Genomic DNA, 27,805 nt, shown 5'->3' with positions numbered 1-27,805 from the left:
GCCATCATTCTCTCAGCTGGGCTTCTGTTTGAACGCTGTGTTGGGTGTGGCGAAGCGGGCGCGCTGGCCTGCAGACCTGGAGGCCGCCAAATCTGGAGGCTTTGTAGTGGCTTACACTTCATCAGCAGCCCCCATTTTTAGAAACGCTTGTGCTGCCCAGTTTTTAGCCTTCCTGCCTAACCTGCTGGCTCTTGTCAGGTATGCGAATGGCACACTTTACTTCCCTTGTTGACCTAGTTTTTTTTGCTTGCTCATTATTTTCTTTTGCTTCCATCTCTCCACAGAACTCTAAACAGTTTGTTTATGCCAGAGAACAGAGCTCGTCTCAGTGAGACGTTCACCAGAGTGCATGACCTGATGGACGCAGAGAGAAATCTGGTTCTTGGTAAGCGTTTTCTATTTTTACTACTACTTAAGGGACAATACTATAGAAATGTCAGCCTGCTTGGATGAAAGGCAAAACATTTTGTAAGACAAACACAACAGTCCAGTTGCAATAGATTAAATGCCCTGAGAACGCAATGACCTGGATGAATGACAATCTCCATAGACAATGCGACCATAGAAATGAAACTTGGATACAAAGTACTTTAGAGACAGCAAAATAGTTTTACAACCGACTGAGAATGACTCGGTATTAGGGACGAGATTTTGTGGCACAAGAGTTTGCGAGATCACAATGTAATTATATTTCTCCCTTATGAAAAAGGTGTCTTGCAGGCATAACAGAGTCATTATTTTTTAATAGAAGCATATTTGTCTGGTTGTGAGTGAAGAATTGAAACTGTCATTTTGTGCTCAGGATATACTACAAATCGAGTGTGCGCAAAAGGGCTAGATCCAATTAAACAATATCAATATATATCGCCATAGACATGTCATCAATACCATTAAAAAATGTGTTCGATAAAACGAATATGTACAGTACAGGCCAAAAGTTTAGACACACCTTGTCATTTTATGCTTTTTTATTTTTTATTTCCATGACTATTAACATTGTAGATTGTCACTGAAGGCATCAAAACTATGAACCCATGTGGAATTATGTACTTAGGAAAAAAGGTGAAATACCGAAAACATGTTTTATATTCTAGTTCCTTCAAAATAGCCAGCCTTAGCTCCGATTACTGCTTTGGACAGTCTTGGCATTCTCTCAATGAGCTTCAAGAGGTAGTCACCTGAAATGGTTTTCACTTCACAGGTGTGCTTGAAGCTCATCAAGAGAATGCCAAGAGTATGCAAAGCAGTAATCAGAGCAAAGGGTGGCTATTTTGAAGAAAGTAGAATATCAAACATGTTTTTAGTTATTTCACCTTTTTTTGTTAAGTACATAACTCCACGTGTTCATTCATAGATGTGATGCCTTCAGTGATAGTCATGAAAATAAAGAAAACTCATTGAATGAGGAGAAGGTGTGTCCAAACTTTTGGCCTGTACTGTACTGTATATATATTTTTTGATCTAAAGAAACCAGAAGTTACGAAGCAAGGTTGGTAGCATGAAGAAAGGCACTCGTGCTCTGGTAACTAAGCAAAACAGAAAGTGATCACTGTGCAACGCGGGTAGCAATTAATCACGTAGCAGTATCTAGTTGGGTAGCGCCAGCTTGCTGTTAATTTTCTGCATGGAGTGAGAAGAGAAACTAAAAAGGAATGCTGCGGAGAAGGAATAAATTGTTGATAAAACAGCAAATGTCACCTCGACAGGATGGCAGTTTTTTGGAAATTTTAAAAACGGAAGCAAGGTATACGGAAGCAAGTAGGAACTAAAGTGGAACTAAATATAAAAAATGTGCTACTTTGAAATCATAGTAATTTGGTCCAATTATTACTTTTATTATTATCCAATAATTACTCCATAACATAAATCCCTTTGCATACTTAAATAACAATAACAGACCAAATTAAAGGTTACACATTCACAATTTTATGGCGCTAATCCTGCAAAAAATTGTTATCTTCAGGTTTCTCTGTTTACATTTCCACGGTTTGCACTATTTTGTTACACTTTGTTCAAAATAATTTACATATTACTTATTTTTTCAACTTCATTTTAAGAGGTTAGTGCGTTCAATGTGATTTTAGAATTTTTTTAAATTGAGTGTTTTCCATAGTGGTTTGACAATTCCTTTCTTTTCTTTTGATGACTGAATAGATTATGATCAGTGTAAGGTTACATTTAATTTTTTTTTTTTTTTTTTTTACATTCAATATATTTTCTCTTAGTCCCTATTTTTGATAGGTCGTAATAATTATTGATATGGACCAATATAGCCCTAGTAAGCAAACATAGCTAGCCTCAGCATTGACAATTCTGGATGTGGATAAATCGGGCCGTTTTGGACTGAAAGACGCGTGTTTGCTGGACCTACTAGCCAGCATGGGAATACATCGGCGGCTACCTCCAGCGGCCTGTGAAGCAGCGGAGTGTAGTACCAGCGGAGAACGTCTAAGCAACACACGCAAGCGGCGTGATCGGAAGCGGAAACGCGGATGCCGAGCGGGACTAGCAGCAAAGCAAAAGGCTAATCCCCAAAGAACACCGCTTCCCTCCAACCTGAAGCTGGATTCAAATGGAAGACACGAGCCTACTGGTCTGGGTAAGGAGTCAGTTAAGTTAGAACAAGTTTTTTCTGCTGTGACTGTGTTAGAGTTGGACATGCGTTCTACTGAGGTGGCAAATTATGATGCGTTCAGTTTATCAAAGCACCATGCAAACAATCAGAAAATTCCTGTCATATCAATTCCTAGATATGGTAGTAATTATTTTAAGTGCACTACGCATAATAAACGCAACATTATTAATATTGCTACTACGGATAATTTCATCAAAAACTCCTTAAAACAGCCCACTACCTATAATATAGGCTTTTTAAACATAAGATCATTGTCTCCCAAAACTTTATTAGTTAATGAGATCATCAGAGACAACAATCTTAACGTGGTCAGTCTCAGTGAAACCTGGCTTAAACCGGACGACTTCTTTGCACTAAATGAGGCATGTCCTCCTAACTATACAGTACGTATGCGCATATTGCCTGTCCCCTCAAAAGGTGTGGGGGGTGTCGCACTAATATACAACGAAAACATTAACCTTAGTCCTAGCATAAATAATAAATGTAAATCGTTTAAGGTGCTTACTATGAGGTTTGTCACACCGCTGCCTCTATACCTGGCTATCATCTACCGCCCCCCAGGGCCCTATTCGGACTTTATCAGTGAATTTTCAGAGTTTGTTGCTGATCTAGTGATCCACGTCGATATTATAATTATAATGGAGGACTTTAATATTCATATGAATAACCCACCATGCTTGGCGCTCCAGACTATAATTGATAGCTGTGGTCTTACACAAATAATAAGTGAACCCACGCATCGCAACGGTAATACGATAGACCTACTGCTTGTCAGGGGTATCACCGTTTCCAAAGTTATGATACTCCCATATACTAAAGTAATGTCTGATCATTACCTTATAAAATTCGAGGTTCAGACTCATGTTCGGCAAGCTAATAATAATAATAACTGCTATAGCAGCCACAACATTAATGCTGCCACAACGACAACTCTTGCGGACCTACTGCCCTCGGTAATGGCACCATTCCCAAAGTATGTGGGCTCTATTGATAGCCTCACTAACAACATTAACGACGCCCTGCACGAAACCATTGAGAGTATAGCACCGCTGAAGTTAAAAAAGGCTCCAAAAAGGCGTACCTCATGGTTTATAGAAGAAACTAGAGCTCAGAAATTATTATGTAGAAAGCTGCAACGCAAATGGTGCACGACTAAACTTGAGGTGCACCATCAAGCATGGAGTTATTGTTTAATAACTTATAAACGCATGCTTACCTTAGCTAAAGCTAAAAATTACTCAAATCTCATCCACCTTAATAAAAACGATCCTAAATTTTTGTTTAATACGGTAGCATCGCTAACCCAACAACGGACTCCTTCCAGTAGCTCCACCCACTCAACAGATGACTTTATGATATTCTTTAATAGGAAAAGTGAAGTCATTAGAAAGGAGATTAAAGACAATACGTCGCAGCTACAACTGGGTTCTATTAACACAGATACGACTTTATATACGGCGGATACTGCAAATATCCAAAATAGTTTCTCTCGTTTTGATGAAATAACATTTGAAGAATTGTTACAATGTGTAAATGGAATAAAACAAACATGTTTACTTGACCGACTTCCTGGGAAACTGATCAAGGAGCTCTTTGTATTATTAGGTCCATCAGTGCTAAATATTATAAACTTATCACTTTCCTCTTTCACTGTTCCCCTAGCATTCAAAAAAGCGGTTATTCATCCCCTCCTTAAAAGACCTAACCTCGATCCTGACCTCATGGTAAACTCCCGACCGGTGTCTCACCTTCCCTTTATTTCAAAAATCCTCAAAAAATTGTTGCAGAGCAGCTAAATGAACACTTAGCGTCTAACAATCTATGTGAAACCTTTCAATCCGGGTTCAGGGCAAATCACTCTACGAAGACAGCCTTCGCAAAAATGACTAATGATCTATTGCTAACGATGGATTCTGATGCGTCATCTATGTTGCTGCTCCTCGATCTTAGCGCTGCTTTCGATACCGTCGATCATAATATTTTATTAGAGCGTATCAAAACACGAATTGGTATGTCAAACTTAACCCTATCTTGGTTTAACTCTTATCTTACTGACAGGATGCAGTGTGTCTCCCATAACAATGTGACCTCGGACTACGTTAAGGTAACGTGTGGAGTTCCCCAGGGTTCGGTCCTTGGCCCTGCACTCTTCAGCATCTACATGCTGCCGCTAGGTGACATCATACGCAAATACAGTGTTAACTTTCACTGTTATGCTGATGACACCCAACTCTACATGCCACTAAAGCTGACCAACACGCCGGATTGTAGTCAGCTGGAGGCGTGTCTTAATGAAATTAAACAATGGATGTCCGCTAACTTTTTGCAACTCAACGCCAAAAAAACGGAAATGCTGATTATCGGTCCTGCTAGACACCGACCTCTATTTAATAATACAACTCTAACATTCGACAACCAAACAATTAAACAAGGCGACACGGTAAAGAATCTGGGTGTTATCTTCGACCCAACTCTCTCCTTTGAGTCACACATTAAAAGCGTTACTAAAACGGCCTTCTATCATATCCGTAATATCGCTAATATTCGCTCCATTTTGTCCACTAACGACGCTGGGATCATTATCCATGCGTTTGTTACGTATCGTCTCGATTACTGTAACGTATTATTTTCAGGTCTCCCCATGTCTAGCATTAAAAGATTACAGTTGGTACAAAATACGGCTGCTAGACTTTTGACAAGAACAAGAAAGTTTGATCACATTACGCCTGTACTGTATATACCTTTATATACATATATACATACATATATACCTATACTGTATATACATTTATATACATATATACATACATATATACCTGTACTGGCTCGTCTGTACTGCCTTCCTGTGCACTTAAGATGTGACTTTAAGGTTTTACTACTTACTCATAAAATACTACACGGTCTAGCTCCATCCTATCTTGCCGATTGTATTGTACCATATGTCCCAGCAAGAAATCTGCGTTCAAAGGACTCCGACTTATTAGTGATTCCCAAAGCCCAAAAAAAGTCTGCGGGCTATAGAGCGTTTTCCGTTCGGGCTCCAGTACTCTGGAATGCCCTCCCGGTAACAGTTCGAGATGCCACCTCAGTAGAAGCATTTAAGTCTCACCTTAAAACTCATTTGTATACTCTAGCCTTTAAATAGACCCCCTTTTTAGAACAGTTGATTTGCCGTTTCTTTTCTTTTTTTCCTCTGTCCCACTCTCCCTTGTGGAGGGGGTCCGGTCCGTTGGCCATGGATGAAGTACTGGCTATCCAGAGTCGGGACACAGGATGAACTGCTCATCCAGAGACGGGACCCAGGATGGGCCGCCCGCCTGTGTATCGGCTGGGGACATGTCTGCGCTGCTGATCCGCCTCCGCTTGGGATGGTTTCCTGCTGGCTCCACTGTGGACGGGACTTTCGCTGCTGTGTTTGATCCGATTTGGACTGGACTCTCGCGGCTGTGTTGGATCCACTATGGATTGAACTTTCACAGTATCATGTTAGACCCACTCGACATCCATTGCTTTCGGTCTCCTAGAGGGGGGGGGGGGGGTTGCCCACATATGCGGTCCTCTCCAAGGTTTCTCATAGTCATCACTGTCACCGATGTACCACTGGGTGTGAGTTTTCCTTGCCCTTATGTGGGCCTACCGAGGATGTCGTAGTGGTTTGTGCAGCCCTTTAAGACACAAGTGATTTAGGGCTATATAAATAATCATTGATTGATTGATTGATTGATTGATTGATTGCTCGCCCCAAGAAGATGCGCGGCCGCTTCCTTTCATTTGAATTCCACAGCCAATATTCCGCGTGTGTGTCCACGCAGGCTTAACTGCCGCTCATAGAAGTCAAGACGAGACAGAAAAGCACTCAGGACACACTGCAATGCTTCCCTCAGCAACAAAACACCAATCCAGAGATACGACAATACTGCCAAATCAGTGATATACACATAAGAGCTGCAATATCAGGAATGCAGTAGACTTCCGCAAAGCTCTTAAAAAAAGACACGTTGGTACAGCAACTTGCAAGCTCAATTGGTTCCATGACCAAGTTCAAAACACTCCTATCTCAAATCTTTGTCACCTTTTGAAATTAATATACCGTATTTCCTTGAATTGCCGCCGGGGCGCTAATTAATTTAAAACCTCTTTTTACTCCGGCGCTAACCAAAGGCATGCGGTAAAGGCAAGCATGCGCTTATAGATTTGTGTGTAATGTAAGGAAACCATCATGAAAAGCACATTTAATAAAAAAAAAGGTTATTATGGTCTTACTTATAAATTAAGTCCATGCGCAGCTCCTTCTGATCAAAAGCATCGATAACTTGTTTAGAGAAGTCTTCCTTATCTTTCTTCAGTTTTAAAAGTCTCCATGTCTTGATGGAGATTTTCGATTGAAAGTCCAGTTTAGAAAACGGTTTTATTTTAGATATGTAATCCTCCATGTTAAAAGTGCAAGCGAGATGAAAAAAAAAAACGATCGCTGCTCACTCTTGCTGCTTGTTGTCACTTCTTCTGCAGCCGAGTAGTCGCAAGAAGGATCACTAGCGCCCTCTACCACCAGGAGGCGGGAGTCATTTAATGAGTCATATTTGACACACGCAGCTACGGTATATTAATAAAACATAGCTGCTTACTGTTCTTTTTAGCATATTCAATAGCTTGGACCTTAAATCCTATTGAATAGCTCTTAATTTTCATCCCTTTATGCGATTTCAAATTATTGAAAATTTTGAAAATGATGACAGATGAAGTGTCACTCGTGGCGTGACGAGTTTGACCCGGCGGAAATTTTTGGCATATGCCAATTATTTTTGCAAAACGAGTTTGACCCGCCGGAAATTCTAGACATGCACTAATAAGAATAATATTTTGCGAAACGAGTTTGACCCGGCAGTAATGCTAAGCATGCGCTAATTATTTTGCGAAACGAGTTTGACCCGGCAGTAATTCTAGGCAGGCGCATACTATATACCCGGTGGCAATTCAAGGAAATGCGGTAATCGTTGCTTGCGCCCCCAAAAAAACAGCACAATTTCAACATGTAACATTGCCATTAAAAAAAATAATAATAACTTTTAGATAATAAATATTCTTTATTAAAACGATACCATAGAACAGGGGTGTCAAACTCAAATACAGAGTGGGCCAAAATTTTAAACGGAACAAAGCCGCGGGCCAAGGTTGAACAAATGAACCTTTTAATAGGGACCCAAACAAGTTTTGCATTAAATATTGAACAAGCAAGGCTTATATAACTTTAGTGACATGCAAAATCCAATTTCAAATAATAATAATAATAATTAAAAAAATATTAATGGCATATCTATTTGCAATTTTCTGAGGTAAATATCAACAGGCTAATAATAAATTTGAAAATAAAATAACAATAATGAATGAACCAAACATTCAAGCCTTGAAGTAGCAAGAGAAAATGCATGAATAAAACGTTAATTATTGGTCAGTTTGCTGGAAGTTTCCCGGAAGAGTTAGTGCGGCAAGGGCTTCTGGGTATTTGTTCTGTTGTGTTACGGTGCGGATGTTCACCCGAAATGTGTTTGTCATTCTTGTTTGGTGTGGGTTCACAGTGTGGCGCATATTTGTAACAGTGCTCAAGTTGTTTATACGGCCACCCTCAGTGTGACCTGTATGGCTGTTGACCAAGTATGCCTTGCATTCACTTGTGCGTGTGTGTGTGTGTGTGTGTGTGTGTGTGTGTGTGTGTGTGTGTGTGTGTGTGTGTGTGTAAAAGCCACAAATATTATGTGAGACGCTGTTAGTATGGAGGAAAAGCGGACGTGACGACAGGTTGTAGAGAACGCTAAAGGCAGTGCCTTAAATGCACGCCCCCAATCTAGTTGCCCAGCTGGAAATCGGTTGAAATTCGGGAGAATGGTTGCCCCGGGGGATTTTTGGGAGGGGTACTGAACTTCGGGAGTCTACCGGGAAAATTAGGAGAGTTGGCAAGTATGAGTATTTGCGGTGAATGCGGTGTTACAGCGGCACCGACGCTGTATAACACCGGCGGGCCAGCTCTAATGCTAAATTGATATTGTCTCAAGGGCCAAATTAAATTACACGGCGGGCCAGAGTTTGACACCCATGCCATAGAATGTACCGGTACTACAAACATCTACAGTAGTTTTATGACATAATGTTCTAGTGAACCGCCTTTACCTTAAGAGGCGGGCCTTTTTTTCCTTCTGGCTGCCTCCTTGACCGCGTGGCTGTGCTAGCAATCTGAGGGCTACTGGTTCAATCCCCACCTTCTACCAGCCTTGTCATGTCCGTTGTGTCCTTGGGCAAGACACTTCACCCTTGCTCCTGATGGGTCCTGGTGAACGCCTTCAGTGTGTGAATGTGTGTGTGAATGGGCGAATGTGGAAATACTGTCAAAGCGCTTTGGGCTCCTTAAAAAGGGGTAGAAAAGCGCTATACAAGTACAACCCATTTGCCATGTAACCATAGGAATTTTTACTTCTGTTAATGTTGCACACAGACGTCTTTGAGTGACGGACCCAAGGTCATAGTTGACCGACAAGGCGCCGTTTTATTGGGTGAAATGGAGTCAAACGTCCCGAGTGCTTACGTTGGATTGGTGAAATGGTCATGTGACCATGCCCGCTGGAAGAAGTATCTCTAACGAGCCAAAAATAATACGTGATCAATAGATTGTAAATTAATGTATCAATAAATGTAGTGATCTGAATGAGTAAATTTAGCAAAAATATTTAAGGTAAAAAGTATGTTGCATTACTTGAGGGTGCCCAACAGATACACAATCGGGTTCAGGTCTGGAGTAGATGATATATTCTACGTCTTCCTCAGCAATGTATTGTTAAATTGTTTGCTTTCCTTTTATTATGCTGAAACACTGCCAATCAGGACAGTAACCATTGAGAGAATGTCACAATTCTTGCTTCCCTTCAATGAACCGCAGCACTCATACAGCCCCAGACTATGATGCTGCCATTGCCACCATGAATGGCATTAGGCTGGACACAAGTATTTTGCTACTACTTGAATCGCCAGCTATTTAGACAATGTGTTGAACCATTCTCAGTAAATAGTAAATCTACACTGCTCAACAAGCTGTATGCTGACCACTTTTAAGTATGAAGTGTGTCCAAGTTTCCTTTCTATAGTATTGTCCTTTGAGAAGGTATACTATCATAAAAAACACTGGTTGCTAAATGTGAGGCGTGTTCTTAATGCCTTAAGTGAAAAACTGTAATTCCCATCCATGAAGCAATCATGACCAAACTTCTCCATGTATTATGTTCTTCAGGTCTGGCCCAGCCTCCAACTGATACTTATGATGCACACCCATTGAAAACAAACCTAGAACGAATGCAGGGATTTTTCAGCCAAACTTATGACACCTGGTGACGACAACTTTCCCTTCTAATCCTCCATTTTTTATTCCATCTGTGACTTCATTTGAACATATTTCACTTTTGCAGCTTCCACCTGCTGGGAAATGCAGCGCTTTCCCTACAGCAGGACTTCTACAACATCGACGGGCTTTCAGAAAAAATAGCTGCCTCTGCTTTCTTCTCCCTCGAACATGTGCCAGATCACAGACTTCGCCCTGTGATTCATATCCTTTTTTTTTTGCTTTGTTCAAGCTTGTGAAAGGCTGATGATTCATTTGCACCTGCACAATCTGAAGAGAGCCAAAGCAAGAGCTGTATCAACAAGATAAACGGTAGTTTTGCTTGGGAGGACACTGTCTATATGATGACAGACTTTTTAGTCCGGCCATATCTCCCGTCCAAAGGCAAAACCCAGTAACTCAATGTTGGTCAAAACTGAGCTGATAATAATTTTGGAGTTCCTAGGTGATATGCTTTACATTAGTGTATGCGATATTGTAATTTGTTCCGTAAGTAAGCTGTTCCGCGCATGGCAGGACCTAGCAACTACCACATAACCGCGTAGGTACAACAGAAAAACCTAGTATCTCAAGGGACCAATCGGAGCTTCTTTGTCAGTCGCCTTATTGTCTTTAATGAGACATTTGCACGAATGGGGGCCGACGGTCAAGCTGATTATGTGATATTATGGCACGAGGGCATATTTGGAAGATCACCCCAGGACGTTGCAAGCACCTTCATTAAATGTATTGTTCTTGATTCTTCCCCTTGCATACTCTTTTGGGCAGATAACTGTGGAGGTCAGAATAAAAACTGGACGCTGTACACGGCTCTTGCCCAATGTGCAAACGCAGAATGGGGCCCACCCGAGATTGTGATAAAATATCCGTTCATGAGAGCAGATTCAATCCATGGCTCAATCGGCAAGAAAATGAAAGCTCAAGAAAACTTCTATACGTTTGATGACTTTGTAGATATTTGTAAGACCGCATCAAGATAGATTGGTTTTCCCTTGTTTTTTCAAAATCAGCTAGAAGTGAGTTACTAGGTTTTGCCTTTGGACGGGAGATATACTAGATATATAAGGGTGTATTTAACTTTATAGTCAAGTTCTTTAATTTATTCATTAGATTGTTTTATTAGAATTGTCCCTCGTATATCGCTGTTATATAAGCCCTCAGGACACAATAACACCCTTTATTTATCTGCCTGAAGCTAATCCAATCAGTGTCCTTTGATTGGTTTGGTCTTCTCTAATGGCCGATACTACTGTAGTATTTGTATTTTTAGTTTATTTAGCCATTTTTACGTTTGAAAGTCCTTAATTTGGGACCCAAAAATTTATAGAATATGCTTAAAAAAATCTGAATTGGGGTGAAGCTGTAAAAATTGAAGCTCTTTATTAGTTTTTATTTAGTATAGTATAAAAAAATATATATTTATAAATGTGTCTGTGTGTATATTATATATATATATATATATATATATGTGTGTATGTATATATATACATATAGATATATATATATGTATGTGTATATATATATATATACATATGTATATGTGTATATATATATATATATATACTTCACATACATATACTTATATGTATATGTATGTATGTATGTACATGTATTTTGTTGTTTTTAAGTTAAGTCTAATTATAATTGTAATACCTACTTTTTATGATATTTAAAAAGAGATTGCAACCTATATATATATATATATATATATATATATATATATTGCAATGTTTTTTTTTTTAAATACCATAAAAATTATGTCATATAACGTACACTTATTCAGCCTGTTGTTCACTATTCTTTATTTATTTTAAATTGCCTTTCAAATGTCTGTTATTTGTGTTAGATTTTATCAAATAAATTTCCCCCAAAAATGCGATTTATACTCCAGTGCGACGTATACTCCGGAGCGATTTATAATCGGAAAAATACGGTATGTATATATATGTGTGTGTGTGTGTGTATATATATATATATATATATATATATATATATATATATATATATATATATATATATATATATATATAATCTGTAATCTGCAGTACATGATTTCCTTTTCGGTGACATTTTCGTTCAGTTTTTATAAGTTACCGCCAACGTTGAAATGATCCATTTTAATAGCTACGGCAGTAGCATATAGCAGTTAGCATCCCATGACCCTCCCCCGCCAAAATCTTATTGGTTGATGTGTGTGTGACGATTGCTGACATTTTCTTAGTCTATTCCACGAATGAGATACCGTAAATAATATTATTTGATATTGTGTTATCTGCAGTACATGATTTCCTTTTCGGTGCCATTTTTGTTAAGCCCTTCTCAGTTTTTATAAGTTACCGCCAACGATGAAATGATCCATTTTAATAGCTACGGCTGTAGCATGTAGCAGTTAGCATTCCATGACCCACAATGCACTTCTGACATGACCCTCCCCTGCCAAATTCTTATTGGTTGACGTTTGTGTGACGATTGCTGACATTTTCTTGGTCTCTTCCGCGAATGAGATAAATAATATTTGATATTTTACGGTAATGTGTTAATAATTTCACACATAAATCGCCCCAGATTGTATGTCGCACCCGCGGCCAAATTATGAAAAAAACTGCGATTTATAGTCCGAAAAATACGGTGTGTGTGTGTGTGTGTGTGTATATATATATATACATATATATATATATGTGTATATAAAGCAGGCTACATGGAGTTAATTTTGCAGCAATTTAATTTCACAAAAACGATCTTAATGTGCATATTTAAATGAGTATAGGTTAGTAGGTCTTTCAAATGATGAATCGGTGATTAAGTTGTTGCCTCTCCATTTAAAACTTGACAAAGATCTACAATTGTGTTACCTTGTGTATGTGCACCTAATATTAAATCTAATAATTTATCCTGAAAAGGTTGTGAACACATTTCCTTAATGCATTGTACGCATGTTCCTAAAACAGATGGTACTGTCGTGTCCCGTGGAATATCACGACAATCTCCTCTGCCCCCTGCTCGGCCCCCTGTTCAGCTACGTCTTTCAGGTATTGCCCTTTTGCATTGACTCATCACTGCATTTTTAAGCTTGCTCCTTCTCATGACCTGTTCGTTTGTCCAGAGTTTAAACATGAAGTGGCAGGTCATTAACCAGAGGACTGCTGTCAAGTAAGTGTGTGTGTGTGCTACTTACTCAATAATGTAGGCAGCACACATGGTGGTTACATGATCCTTTTTGTTTAGTGGCGAGGAAAATGAGGAGGTGGTGTGTCAGGAGAGTCAGGAGACTCAGGAGTTGCTGGAGGAGCAGCTGGTACGCCTTCTCACCAGGGAGGTGCTGGATTTCATCAGTACGTTTCTCTACTTCCCTTCTTTTTTTTTTTTTTTTTTTTTTTTTGCTTGGATAACATCAGTGATTCTCAATTATTTTCTGTTACGCCCCTAGAAAGAAGAAATCATTTTGCGCACTCTTGGCCGCAACTATAAATAGTATAATTTGTCTCTAAAATTATTAGTACACCTCTGCATAACCTTGTATCTTTATGAACATTAAAGAAAGCAAAGAATATAGGTCAAATTACAACAAAAAATCATTCTGCACGGTGGGTCAGGGGTTAGTGCATGTGCCTCACAATACGAAGGTCCTGAGTAGTCCTGGATTCGATCTTGCGCTCTGGATCTTTCCGTGTGGAGTTTGCATGTTGTCCCGGCGACTGCGTGGCTTCCTCCCACTTCCAAAGACGTGCACCTGGGGATAGGTTGATTGGCAACACTAAATTGGCCCTAGTGTGTGAATGTGATTGTAAATCTCCTGTCCAAAGGCAAAACCCAGTAACTCAATGTTGGTCAAAACTGAGCTGATAATAATTTTGGAGTTCCTAGGTGATATGGTTTACATTAGTGTATGCGATATTGTAATTTGTTCCGTGAGTAAGCTGTTGCGCGCATGGCAGGACCTAGCAACTACCACATAACCGCGTAGATACAACAGAAAAACCTAGTATCTCAAGGGACCAATCGGAGCTTCTTTGTCAGTCGCCTTATTGTCTTTAATGAGACATTTGCACGAATGGGGGCCGACGGTCAAGCTGATTATGTGATATTATGGCACGAGGGGATATTTGGAAGATCGGCCCAGGACGTTTCAAGCACCTTCATTAAATGTATTCTTCTTGATTCTTCTCCTTGCATACTCTTTTGGGCAGATAACTGTGAGGGTCAAAATAAAAACTGGACGCTGCCCAATGTGCAAACGCAGAATGGGGCCCATTCGAGATTGTGATAAAATATCTGGAGAAAGGGCACACGTTCATGAGAGCAGATTCAATCCATGGCTCAATCGGCAAGAAAATAAAAGCTCAAGAAAACTTCTATACGTTTGATGACTTTGTAGGTCTTTGTAAGACAGCATCAAAATAGATTGGTTTTCCTTTGTTTTCTCAAAATCAGCTAGAAGTGAGTTACCAGGTTTTGCCTTTGGACGGGAGAAATGTCTGTCTATCTTTGTTGGCCCTGTGATGAGGTGGCGACTTGTCCATCCAGGGTGTACCCCGCCTTTCACCCGAATGCAGCTGAGATAGGCTCCAGCACCCCCCGTGAGCGCAAAAGGGACAAGTGGTAAAAAATGGATGGATGGATAGATTGTTGTTCTTAAGTGCAACAGAAAATATTTAAAGTACAACACTTTGCCTGAAATCAAAAAAAAAAATCCTTCTAAAAAGTAACAGAATTGAACAATTTAATACTAAAAATACAATTAAATAAACTCAATAAATACAAAATTGTAATTGATCAGCAATATTATCTCAGAAGCACCATATATACAACACTTTCAGCTACTATACAAAAATGAACAAAACAATTTGTGCTAAATTTTTAAAATCGAATTTAGAAAGTGAGGCTTAATGGTTACAAGGAGCTTGTTTTGTTGTGGACAGCTTTGGAAGCGGGGTTTGAAGCATAATGCTGCATGATAAAGATAAAGCATGTTCCCCGGGCTGCACACACCAGTAGGGCCTGCCCCTCTATTTGTGATTTACATGTTTGAATAAATACTGTATAGACTGAATATAAAACTAACCTGAATATAGGTTTCAACATCAGTTAAAGAACGACTTTTTTTTTGCAAATTTTTTTTAGAAATGTAAAGAAAAGTTTACAATATTCATGTATAAATATTTACATCCCTAATATAAGAAGACCTGTCTTTTCAGACTTTTTTTTTTTGAGGAAATAAATCTTATAGTTGGGCAATTTGGCCTAAGATCTATATCGTGAAAGATATTACAATATATCTTGTATATAAATGATATTGGAACCATTTCAACGCGTGTTACAAAGTCTCCTAATTTGTCGTGTGTGGAAACATATAGCGTCATTCACGGTTGTATTATTTTCTCAAAACCATTATTACTCTATTTAAACAGTTTTCTACTCTAACATTGTTTTATTTACACATCTGTTAAAATGTAATAAGCACTTATTCTTCTGTATCAGTAGGTGACATTAGTTTTGGGCTTTTCAATACGCAACATTCATTTTGGGTCATCAAATACCAAGTAGTTACAGAGGCAGTATTAGACACACCAATGCTGATACTTCAATTTTTTAAGATAATGGACTGGTTACATTTTTTTTTATCAAAAATACAATTGAGCAGAAGCACAGGACATTACATTTTTGAATGATGCCCTTCTATTGGCTTTAATTTATTATCTACCCTTTAATTGTTGCTGTTAAAGTATTTCGGTATCCAGTGCAAGTAAATTATGTCCTGAGTTTGTAACCAAGAATAAAAATGATCAAATATTTTTTTATAAGTAAAATTTAGAGTTGTCTGATAATGGCTTTTTTGCCTATATCTGATATCCCGATATTGTCCAACTCTTATTTACCGATACCGATATCAACTGATACCAATATACCGTATTTTTTGGAGTATAAGTCGCTCCGGAGTATAAGTCGCACCTGCCGAAAATGCATAATGAAGGAAAAAAACATATAAGGCGCACTGGGGTATAAGGTTAATTTTTTGGGGAAATGTATTTGATAAAACCCAACACCAAGAATAGACATTTGAAAGGCAATTTAAAATAAATAAAGAATAGTGAACAACGGGCTGAATAAGTGTACGTTATATGAGGCATAAATAACCAACTGAGAAGGTGCCTGCTATGTTAACGTAACATATTATGGTAAGAGAACATGCTATACGTTTACCAAACAATCTGTCACTCCTAATCGATAAATCCCATGAAATCTTATACGTCTAGTGTCTTACGTGAATGAGCTAAATGATATTATTTGATATTTTACGGTGATGTGTTGATTTCACACATAAGTCGCTCCTGAGTATAAGTGGTATGAAAAAAAACTGCGACTTATAGTCCGAAAAATACGGTATATAGTCGTGGAATTAACACATTATTATGCCTAATTTTGTTGTGATGCCCCGCTGGATGCATTAAACAATGTAACAAGTTTTTCCCAAAATAAATCAACTCAAGTTATTGACAAAAAGTGCCAACATGGCACTACCATATTTATTATTGAAGTCACAAAGTGCATTATTTTTTTAACATGCCTCAAAACAGCAGCTTGGAATTAGGGACATGCTCTCCCGGAGAGAGCATTAGGAGGTTGCGGTGGGCGGGGTTGAGGATTTGGGGAGTAGCGGGGGTGTATATTGTAGCATTCCGGAAGAGTTAGTGCTGCAAGGAGTTCTGGGTATTTGTTCTGTTGTGTTATGGTGCGGATGTTCTCCCGAAATGTGGTTGCCATTCGTGTTTGGTGTGGGTTCACAGTGTAGCGCATATTTGTAACAGTGTTAAAGTTGTTTATACGGCCACCCTCAGTGTGACCTGTATGGCTGTGGACCAAGTATGCTTTGCATTCACTTCTGTGTGTGTGTCAAGCCGTAGGTATTATGTGACTGGGGGGGCATGCAAAGACGGTGCTTTTAAGGTTTATTGGCGCTCTGTACTTCTCCCTACGTCCGTGTACAGTAGCGTTTTAAAAAGTCATGAATTTTACTTTTTGATACCGATAATTTCCGATATGACATTTTAAAGCATTTATCGGACGTTGATATCGGCTGTATATATCTCTAGAAAAATGATCTATCCACTGTAGTATTGATCATATACAATGTTCTATACTTCGTATCCTGACTGTCAATATTTTTAACCATCTGTCCACCTCTTTTTACTTTCAAGATCTCTACCTTAGCAGTTAGCATATCCTGATGTAGCATGTTTAGCTATTCCTCGTCTTCCAGCGATAATACTTGTAAGAAACGCATAATATTTGCCGCCATGGAGGCGAGGATGGCTAACTTAGAATTGGCTTTGCACTGTGGAGGGATATTAGCTGCTAGCTAGAATGTTCCAGTGTGTTGAGGACGCGTTTGTTTGCTTGTGGCTGTCAAATACAGGGGACACAGCTAGAATGTGTCATCAACATGCGTTATCACAATGTAACGATAGTATTAAAAGTAGGGGTGGGCAAATTAATGCGTTAATTACGAGTTAACTCATCAATCTATTAACGCCGACAATTATTTTATCGCACATTTGCGTATGTTGTTTACATGCTTTTATTTTGTTAACGCCTTTTCTCAACAAGATGGCAGCGCCCCGATGCGCTTCGGCGTGGAGGGGCTCTTGGTAAAGATGGAACATTTGGCAAAAATACCGGACAATTCTGCAAATTTCCTGGCTGGCTTACAGCGTGGTCACTCCGGGATCACTTACGACCGCCAGACAATTCTGAATGTGGATAGATCGGGCCGTTTTGGACTGAATGAGGCGTGCTTGCTAGACCGGCTAGCTAGCATGGGAATACTTTGCCGGCTACATCCAGCGGCCTGTGAAGCAGCGGAGTATATGTGTTGTCTGTCTATTTATGAATAATGCAGACCAGGCGTGTTGGCTGAGTTCTTAACGCATATCACAACATACAAGATGTCGTCATGGCGACACAACCTATACCGGGCTACCGCGCATGCTCGTCACTCCTGTTGCATGCTGGGTAGGGTAGTTCTTTTATTCCCTGGCTCATAACATCACAATATAGTACCATGTATATGATGCGTTCAGTTTATCAAAGCACCAAGCAAACAATCGGAAAATTCCCATCATATCAATTTCTAGATATTGTCATAATTATTTGAAGTGCACTACGCAGAATAAACACAACATTATTAATATTGCTACTACGGATAATTTGATCAAAAATTCCCTAAAACAGCCCACTACCTATAATATAAGTTTTTTAAACATAAGATCCCTGATAAAAAAAATGTTTCTGCTGTTACCTCAGAAATTGCCTGTTCAGATGTTATGATTGTGGCTCAGAGATTTGTATGTAGATTATATTTATTTTCCATAACAAACAGGATAACTTAAATACCCTGGCAGTGGCAATAAGCTTAAATGTTTGTATTTACATTTTTTGAGTTGATTTTCATAAAATTTGCTATTTAACAAGGACTGATTTAAATTGTGCCAAAACAAATGTTTTGGCGCTTTTGTTCATGTGGGAGAATATTCCAATAAAGGTGCACTACACACTACTTTTGAATTCATTATTGGGCTTTGCGTATACAATGCAGTTAATCGCGATTAATCAGAGAAATAGTGCGATTAACTTCGATTAAAAATTGTAATCGTTGCCCAGCCCTAATTAAAAGTTTTGTCATTGGAAAAATGTATGCAATTTATATCGCACAACCCTGATTGAAATGTTGAGATTGACTCAGCAGCGCTTATGCTGATTGCCAGCAAGTATTGCAGTCCATTTTGCATAAATTTGACACAACCAATTCATCCATCGATTGTCATGCCTACGATTTTTGCATATTTTGTGAGTGTAATAAATTTCGATTTTTGTCATTTCCAGTTGTAAGCTGTATTTCACGAAAACTGCCCGAACCTGCTCCAAATAAGGAAGAAATAGAAGGTAAGAATGGTGTCTGGTTTCAGGAAACTATTGTACTTTACCTTGCTGGTTATATTATGCATACAAGGTGCAACTGTTCAATAGGAAACAGGAGTTTAGAACATTTCAGAGACTGGGCTTCTTCCATATGGTTAATTGAAAAAACAAAAAACATTTAAGTGGATCCTCGATTCTTCCACAGATCGATAACTTTTCATTGCAATTAAAAAGTACATCCAAATTGTCAGCACAGACTTGTTCAAGAGCAGCGATACGTAACAGAGTAAACAGAACAGGAATGCTGATGGTCGCTGCTTGAGCAAACCGTGTTCCTAAATAGAAAGGTGTGTACATTTAAGAATATTTTCTTCAAAAGAATAAATGTAAACCGTATTTCCTTGAATTTCCGCCGGGTCAAACTCGCTTCCCAAAATAATTAGCGCATGCTTAGTATTACCGCCTGGTCAAACTCGTGACGTCACGAGTGACACTTCCCCTGTCATCATTTTCAAAATGGAGGAGGCTGATTTCAATACCGGTAATTTAAAATCGCATAAAGGGAAGAAGATTAAGAGCTATTCAGTAGGATTTAAGGTCCAAGCTATTGAATACCGCTATGCTAAAATGTTTTATTAATATACCTGTGGAGCCGACGGTCCGACAGACAGGCAGGGCACGCTGGAGTTGGCGGTGTGGGAACTCGGTGCTCTTTCCCTCCTCACGTGAGCACCCAGTTACCAAAGAGTAAATAGAGCAAGAGCATACCAGTCACTTCCTGCTACCGGCATACAACTACAGCTGATTGGACAGTGGCAGTCACGTGACTAGGAAGCGCGCAAAGAGTAAATAGAAAGGCAAGAGCCAAATAGTCTCCACAAATGTATGTATGTATTTGACTCGTGCGTTACATAAAGGTAAGACCATAATAAAGTTTTTTTTATTGAATGTGCTTTTCATGATGGTATCCTTACATCACACTCAAATTTTTACTGCATGCCTTTGGTAAGTGCCGGAGTAAGAAGAGGTTTTAAAATAATTAGCGCATGCTTACTTTTACCGCATGCCTTTGGTAAGCGCAGGAGTGAGAGGAGGTTTTAAATTAATTAGCGCCCCGGCGGCAATTCAAGGAAATACGGTATGAACAATGAGGGCAGCACGGTGGTCCAGAGGTTCGTGCATATGCCTCACAATACAAAGGTCCCAAGTAGTCCTGAGTTCAATCCCGGGCTCGGGATCTTTCTGTGTGGAGTTCGCATGTTCTCTCTGTCTTGGCCCTGCCATGAGGTGGCGACTTGTCCAGGGCGTACACTGCCTTCCGCCAGAACGCAGCTGAGATAGGGTCCAGCACCCCCCGTAACCCCAAAAGGGACAAGCGTTAGAAAATGGATGGATGGATGAGCAATGGGTTCAAGCATTGACAAAAGTCTATATTTCAGTAAAAAAGTGTACACTTTGAAAACAAAATAAAGCATTATGCAGTACAGCAAACAAGCATTATAAAGGGGTGATGGATCAACTTTCTATTTAATATTAAAGCCTAAACATTAACTAGCTAAATTGACAGTTTGCAGCCGACGTGCATTCGGGCGTACACGCACACACACACACACACACACACACACACACACACACACACACACACACACACACAAAATGTCACTAGCACCATGGTGCACTCAGTTGGAAATCTCAAAACTGCTTAACTTGAATAACGAGGTCACTACAATGAATTTTAATGAAAAATAAACACTTACCTTGTTGGTTAATCTCTTGCTGTGCAGCCGAAGAAAGAGGGAGGAGGAGTCAATGTCGACAACACTGTGGATACTACCTGAATGTTTCAAACCAACACTGCTTTTTTTGACTGAATGCGGGGAAAAGGCTAACAAACACTTAGAGGCCTACTGAAATGAGATTTTCTTATTTAAACAGGGATAGCAGGTCCATTCTATGTGTCAGACTTGATCATTTGGCGATATTGCCATATTTTTGCTGAAAGGATTTAGTAGAGAACATCGACGATAAATTTAGAAACTTTTGGTCGCTAATAAAAAAAGCCTTGCCTGTACCGGAAGTAGCAGACGATGTGCGCGTGACGTCACGGGTTGTGGGGCTCCTCACATCTGAACATTGTTTATAATCATGGCCACCAGCTGCAAGAGCGATTCGGACCGAGAAAGCGACGATTTCCCCATTAATTTAAACGAGCATTAAAGATTTGTGGATGAGGAAAGTTAGAGTGAAGCACTACAACAACAAAAAATGGACGCAAATATCACAATTTTCTCATCCAAAGACTTGCCGGTTGACATGTGGTAGAGAAACATGTTCGCTTGACCGCTCTGTTCCATATTAAAGCTTCACAACAAGAAACACTGGCTGTGTTTTGGTTGCGAAAGGCAGCTCAATCCCCCGCTTTCCACCAACAGCATTCTTCTTTATAGTCTCCATTATTAATTGAACAAATTGCAAAAGATTCAGCAACACTGATGTCCAAAATACTGTGTAATTATGCGATTAAAGCAGACGACTTTTAGCCATGAGTGGTGCTGGGATAAAATGTCCGCTCCAACCAATAACTTTACAAGCACGCGTCAACATAAGCGTCATCATTCCGCGACGTTTTCAACAGGATACCTCGCGGGAAATTTTAAATTGCAATTTAGTAAACTAAAAAGGCCGTATTGGCATGTGTTGCAATGTTAAAGGGGAACATTATCAGCAGACCTATGTAAGCGTCAATATATACCTTGATGGTGCAGAAAAAAGACCATCTATTTTGTTAACCGATTTCCGAACTCTAAATGGGTGAATTTTGGCGTATTAAACGGCTCTCTGTTTATCGCGCTGGAGGCGATGACGTCAGAATGTGACGTCGCCGAGGTAACACACCCACCATTTTCATTTTCAACACATTACAAACACCGGGTCTCAGCTCTGTTATTTGCCGTTTTTTTGGACTATTTTTTGGAACCTTGGAGACATCATGCCTCGTCGATGTGTTGTCGGAGGGTGTAACAACACTAACAGGGAGGGATTCAAGTTGCACCACTGGCCCCAAGATGCCAAAATGTCTGCCGCCAGATCCCCATTGAATGTGCCAGAGTGTCTCCACATTTGACCGGCGATGTTAAGACAGACATGGCACAGAGATGTATGGATAACCTGTAGATGCATTTGCAACTATATTACGTTTCCTTCCACCCACATTTAATGCGAAAAAAACACTTACCAATCGACGGATTTAAGTTGCTCCAGTGTCAAAAGATGCGAAAGTCCTGATCGTTTGGTCCGCACATTATACCGGCGATGCTAACGCAGCTATTCGGCCATGCTATGGCTATGAATAGCGTCAATAGCTATTCGCTCAATAGCTTCAGTTTCTTCTTCAATATTTTCATACTCCAACCATCTGTTTCAATACATGCGTAATCTGTTGAATCGCTTAAGTTGCTGAAATCCGACTTTGAATCCGAGCTAATGTCGCTATATCTTGCTGTGGTATTCCCATTGTTTGTTTATATTGGCAGCGCTGTATGACGTCACAGGGAAATGGCCAGTGTCTTCGCAGAGAGCGAAAATAAGGCACTTTAAAGCTTTATTTAGGGATATTCCGAGACCGGTAAAATTTTGAAAAAAAATTCAAAAAATACAACAAGCCACTGGGAACTGATTTTTATTGTTTTTAACCCTTTTGAAATTGTGATAATGTTCCCATTTAATATTTCATCATTGATATATAAACTATCAGACTGCGTGGTCAGTAGTAGTAGGTTTCAGTAGGCCTTTAAGAAGCTCACAAAGTAGCAATTAGCACAGCAGCAAACAACAACCCGGTTCTTCTGAGTGAATGCTCACAGAGATATATAAGCCCTCCAACTTTAAATGTGCTGCTTGGCACATTAATGGTTTCACTGCAGGCATTTTGGATGAAAAATTTGAACGCTCAGGAAATGTTCGTACAATACAGCATACTGGTATTTTTTTTATTTGGTCTGTGACTTGTAAATTAAAAGGCTCATATGCCTGTTTGTAAAATCGAGGTTCTACTGTATATAGTAAAAGATAAATATGTGTAATGCTTTTAATTGATATATTTTAAATACTGGACTATATTTTAAGTGTGTTTGTTTCAATGTTCCCTTGCTGTGCAGAGGAAGATGGGATGATGGATGCTACACCAGTGTCTTCTGCTGCATCGGCTACAGAGGAGTTAACAGAGTTGGGAAAAACCCTGATGAAGGATGAGGTCACGCTTATGCCTTACCTGTAAACACAAAAAAGAGAATATTTTTCGACCTTTAACCGCTAAACTGTTTTTGTTCTTGACGCAGAATATCTACATGAGCCTGTTGTCCTTTTCCTTCACGTCGCTGTCATGGAAGGACGCCACGTACTGTCACCGCACGGCTTCCATCATCTGCTGGACACTTCTGCGCCAGGTAACGCAGTCCTAAGACACACGTGTCTTATATTTGACATTTTTCTTTCAAAAGTGGCCCATCACTCTTAATAGAAATACTTAATACAGGTATAATATTGCATATAGTGGTGAATTTCAACTATCCTAATTTTTAATTATGAACATATTATATGTATTGGGAATGTCAAAAATTAATTGCATTAATCATGTATATGCGCAGATTAATCAAACAACTAATTTTGAGCTCACATGCTCTTTTACCTCGGTTGGTAGAGTGGCCGTGCCAGCAACTTGAGGGTTGCAGGTTCGATTCCCGCTTGTGCCATCGTAGTCACTGCCGTTGTGTCCTTGGGCAAGACACTTTACCCACCTGCTCCCAGTGCCACCCACACTGGTTTAAATGTAACTTAGATATTGGGTGTCACTATGTAAAGCGCTTTGAGTCACTTGAGAAAAGCGCTATATAAATATAATTCACTTCACTTCACTTCACTACCCAGGTTGTTTGTTATACGGTCAGTCAATGCATAGAATACAAAGACAAAATACATGCTGACTTGACTTAATATTATACAAATATAAGCAAACAAATTACATGGATTCAAGTAAAACATTAAAAACCTTTTCCTGTCTGACATTCTAAAGATAAAATGCCATTTTTGTCCAAATATTTGAGTCTTTTTTTAAAGTAAATTTAAATTATACAAGCAAGTAATAAGCTGTGATTAATCTTGATTAATATAAATTAATAGGTGATTAATGTAATATAAGAAAAATACATTTGACAACACCAATATATATATGTATATATATATATATATATATATATATTAGGGGTGTAACGGTACACAAAAATTTCGGTTCAGTACGTACCTCGGTTTAGAGGTCACAGTTCGGTTCATTTTCGGTACAGTAAGAAAAGTAAATGTACATTTTTCGGTTATTTATTTACCAAATTTGTAAACAATGGCTTTATCCTTTTAACATTGGGAACACTATAATAATTCTGCCGAAGTTAATCCACATTAAACTGCCTCAAGTTGTTGCTTTGATGAAATAAAATGACAAAACCTTTCTTCTACATATAAAAAGTGCAACATTAAACATTTTCAAGTCAACTCATCATGCTTCATTTATTACAGCATCGGGAAGCCTGTAGTTGACTTTTGATATGTAAATGTTATATTTTTGTCAACATTTGATAGCAGGGACCCTGCCATTCAAAACTAGGCTGCTACATTACTAATGATTAATATAACTATAGCTGAAAAAATAGTACAATAGCAATAGGAGAGACTATTCATCCCTGAACACCATGGAGTTCATGTGAAATAACAGATAGACAGGGCTTTGCTGTCCCTAACACACATACACACAGCAAAATGAGCTAACGTTACGCTAAAAGCTAATTAGCCTTCACCTCAAGCCAGAACTGCGAGTGAGCTGAGCTGCAGTTTTAAGTTTCTAGAAGGTCAACGGGCTCATACTGATGTTAGTAATACAATATATATATATATATATAGATTGAGAGATCAACAGATTGATATATCTATAGAGATCTATAGAGCGATCGATATAGAGATAGATATCTATCCATCCATTTCTACCTGTTGTCCCTTATATACACACCCATATAAGTATATATATGTGTTTATATGTATATATCAAAACCTTTGAGTCTTTTTTAATGAATAGTACATAAATAAATAAATGGGTTGTACTTGTATAGCGCTTTTCTACCTTCAAGGTACTCAAAACGCTTTGACACTACTTCCACATTCACCCATTCACACACACATTCACACACTGATGGAGGGAGCTGCCATGCAAGGTGCTAACCAGCACCCATCAGGAGCAAGGGTGAAGTGTCTTGTCCTTGACGAGGTTGGTACTAGGTGGGGATTGAACCAGGGACCCTCAGGTTGCGCACGGCCACTTTTCCACTGCGCTACGGCGTTAAACATTTTTTTTATGATACAGTGGATAAAAACATCTCATAGTTGGATATTATTTCAATAAATAAAAGCCTCTAAAAATAAAAAACATTTTATGGTACAAAAAATCACAATATTGACTCAAAAAATGTAATAAAATACTGTATATTGTTGAAATACTTTATATACAGTAAGTATATAAGATAATGATGCAATTAAAATCAATATAAAAGTAATTTATACAAATAAAGGCCTCATTGTAATAAACATGTTGCAGGTAATCAAAATCTACTGGTATGATGTAATATAATGAATAATGGTATATATTTTATAATGTATACTATAATATATACCAATGCACAAACAAAGGCCTTCTTTAATAAGTGTATGTTACTTTATACAGTTGAGTTAATAAAAGGTTTCTGGCCACTATTAGAAACAAAATTAAAGTGCAATTTGTCAAGAACAATATTAAACATGTTTTAAATGTCGGGCTCAAATTATTATTATTGTTGAAAGTGTTTTCTTCTCAGGTCTTCAATCCGCCTGTTTGCTGTCTTTGCAGGTGATTGGACGCAACATTCTTCCCGAGGCAGTCTCTTGGTTCTACATCAGTGTTCTCAAGGCCCTGCAGGTTCACGGGCAGCACGAGGTCTGCAGCGCCAGCCTCTCCCAGCTGGCCATGCACATCTACGACAACCTGGTGAGCCTCACACAGAGACATCTTTCTGCTGACAACGCCCACATCTTCCTCTCCCTTCTTCAGCGCCCTCGTTACGCCGAGCTGAGATTAGTGATGAACCAGATCCCCAACATTAACACCGACTTTCTGGAGCTTTATGACCGCCGGCTGCTCGACCCCAATGCCCAAAAGGTGGCCGAGAAAAAGAGGAAAGACCAGTTCAAGAAGCTCATCGCAGGAACTGTTGGGGTAATGCCTGACGACGGCCAGCGGGTGTCACTGCTGTCACACTCAAGCATTCTTTCACATTCTGTGCTTAATCTGCAGAGTGATTCAAGGGTTTGTTGGACAAATTGTATGGCAGTCGGCAAAACAACTAAAATCTCTTCTCCTGCCAACAGAAAGCTCTGTGCCACCAGTTCAAGAAAGAAGTCCATATCAAGAATCTTCCGTCGCTTTTTAAGAAGGCGAAGCCAGAAACGGATGTGCTGAGCAGCGAGGAGATTTCGGGGATCGCCGTACTCTTGGAGCCAGAGAAAAACTCCTTGTAAGTGAAGAGCAGCGACTTCATATTCTGGGACTCGAGTGCGACTGAGGTGTGCCGTAACCAACATATCTGTCAACATTGCTTCATTCATTCTCCTTCTTTTTATTATTTTAATTATAACACTGCATCTTCCCAACCGGAGACTCAACCTCAAATCATAAGCACATGTGTTTTATTTTCAACGGGGAATAACATTCACACTAATTATAAATCAAGGTCCTGATTATATTTTGCATCAAAATCTTTGTTGAGGATGTATTCCTTCACTTAAAGCAGAAAAGTCCCGGGAAGAAAAGGGTGTTTCCAAAAAAATGTGGGTAGCCCCTTTGATCAATACTAAGAGGCTCACACTCCTTATTTTGATATGATTCTGTTAAACTGGATGGACACTACTCTCAATGTGGATCATCTGTTATTCGGGACATTTGCCATGAAAGCTATTTAACGGAACCAGATTTCAACGTCTTGTTAAAAAGTGGAAATAAGCTAAAGTTGTAAGAAATGCAAAGTCCTGACTTTGGGTCGGATGAGTGAGCAATTTCCTGTAGTAAGTCCAAGTATTTTTTAACTTTTCTTCTATATTATCCATGTGCCTAAGTGTCATGGAAATAGACATGTGCCCTTAAAGGCGCGACGTTTATATTCCTTTATGGTCCAAGTAATTGTTTTTACCGGTAGTTACCATGTTTGTTTACAAATCTAATTGAGGTTTTTTTCCTTTCCGTTATGTAGGTTTAGCCCTAAGTTAGTTTTTTCCCTGCATATTTTGTGTTTTCTCTTCTTCATTGCATGTAGCAGGCAGCTTTGCATTTTAGATAATGTACCAAAAAAGGTCCCTCTGCCTCCTACAAACTTTCAAATTAGTTTCAATAATATAGCCTCCACTCTCTCTGAAGATTGCCCACTTTTTGTTTAAAAAAAAAACACACAAAGAAAAGTTGTTCACGCTTACATTTTTAAGTGTAGTGTTGTTAGTATTTTGCTTTTGAATAAAATAAATGATTTGTTTAAAATGTCTCATGATCTTACTTCTCTTGTTGAAAAACTGTAAAGTGATATTTTTGAAGTGCATGGTACAAAATTCAGACCTTTGGATAAAATGTTGCGATTACAGCCTATTTTAGAGGTGAATTTGAATACTGTATAATGTGTGAAGTTAACTTTAAGTGTTTTATTATTTCTCCTTTAAACATTGCTGTTTTTGATGCACAGTATGTATATAATATTAATATGAAGCCACTTAATGTGCTATTTGATTTTTTGTAAATTAGCTAGTTCGAT

The 27,805-nt window shown here is 39.0% G+C and overlaps 1 protein-coding gene across 2 annotated transcripts in view; it reads left to right on the top strand.

The window, feature by feature from the left end:
* Nucleotides 1-27,537, top strand: part of LOC133558915 (exportin-5-like) — a 60,242-nt gene extending 32,705 nt beyond the window's left edge. The window contains exons 21-34 of one of the 2 annotated variants that reach the window (XM_061910077.1): nt 17-198; nt 285-385; nt 2,375-2,599; nt 9,912-10,008; nt 10,087-10,223; nt 12,951-13,048; nt 13,123-13,169; nt 13,245-13,351; nt 18,900-18,959; nt 23,093-23,187; nt 23,273-23,380; nt 25,861-25,998; nt 26,062-26,226; nt 26,379-27,537. In XM_061910077.1, coding sequence (XP_061766061.1) covers nt 17-198; nt 285-385; nt 2,375-2,599; nt 9,912-10,008; nt 10,087-10,223; nt 12,951-13,048; nt 13,123-13,169; nt 13,245-13,351; nt 18,900-18,959; nt 23,093-23,187; nt 23,273-23,380; nt 25,861-25,998; nt 26,062-26,226; nt 26,379-26,528 — 1,710 coding nt within the window. In that variant the 3' untranslated portion in view covers nt 26,529-27,537. The remainder of the gene's footprint in view (nt 1-16; nt 199-284; nt 386-2,374; nt 2,600-9,911; nt 10,009-10,086; nt 10,224-12,950; nt 13,049-13,122; nt 13,170-13,244; nt 13,352-18,899; nt 18,960-23,092; nt 23,188-23,272; nt 23,381-25,860; nt 25,999-26,061; nt 26,227-26,378) is intronic. The other variant, XM_061910078.1, reaches the window with a different exon arrangement.
* Nucleotides 27,538-27,805: the final 268 nt, after the last annotated feature.

The sequence above is a fragment of the Nerophis ophidion genome, linkage group LG09 (genome assembly GCF_033978795.1).
Source record: "Nerophis ophidion isolate RoL-2023_Sa linkage group LG09, RoL_Noph_v1.0, whole genome shotgun sequence".
In the NCBI taxonomy this organism is placed as follows: domain Eukaryota; kingdom Metazoa; phylum Chordata; class Actinopteri; order Syngnathiformes; family Syngnathidae; genus Nerophis; species Nerophis ophidion.
Note: the sequence above shows the minus strand (reverse complement) of the source record. Positions and strands in the feature narration are given on the sequence as shown.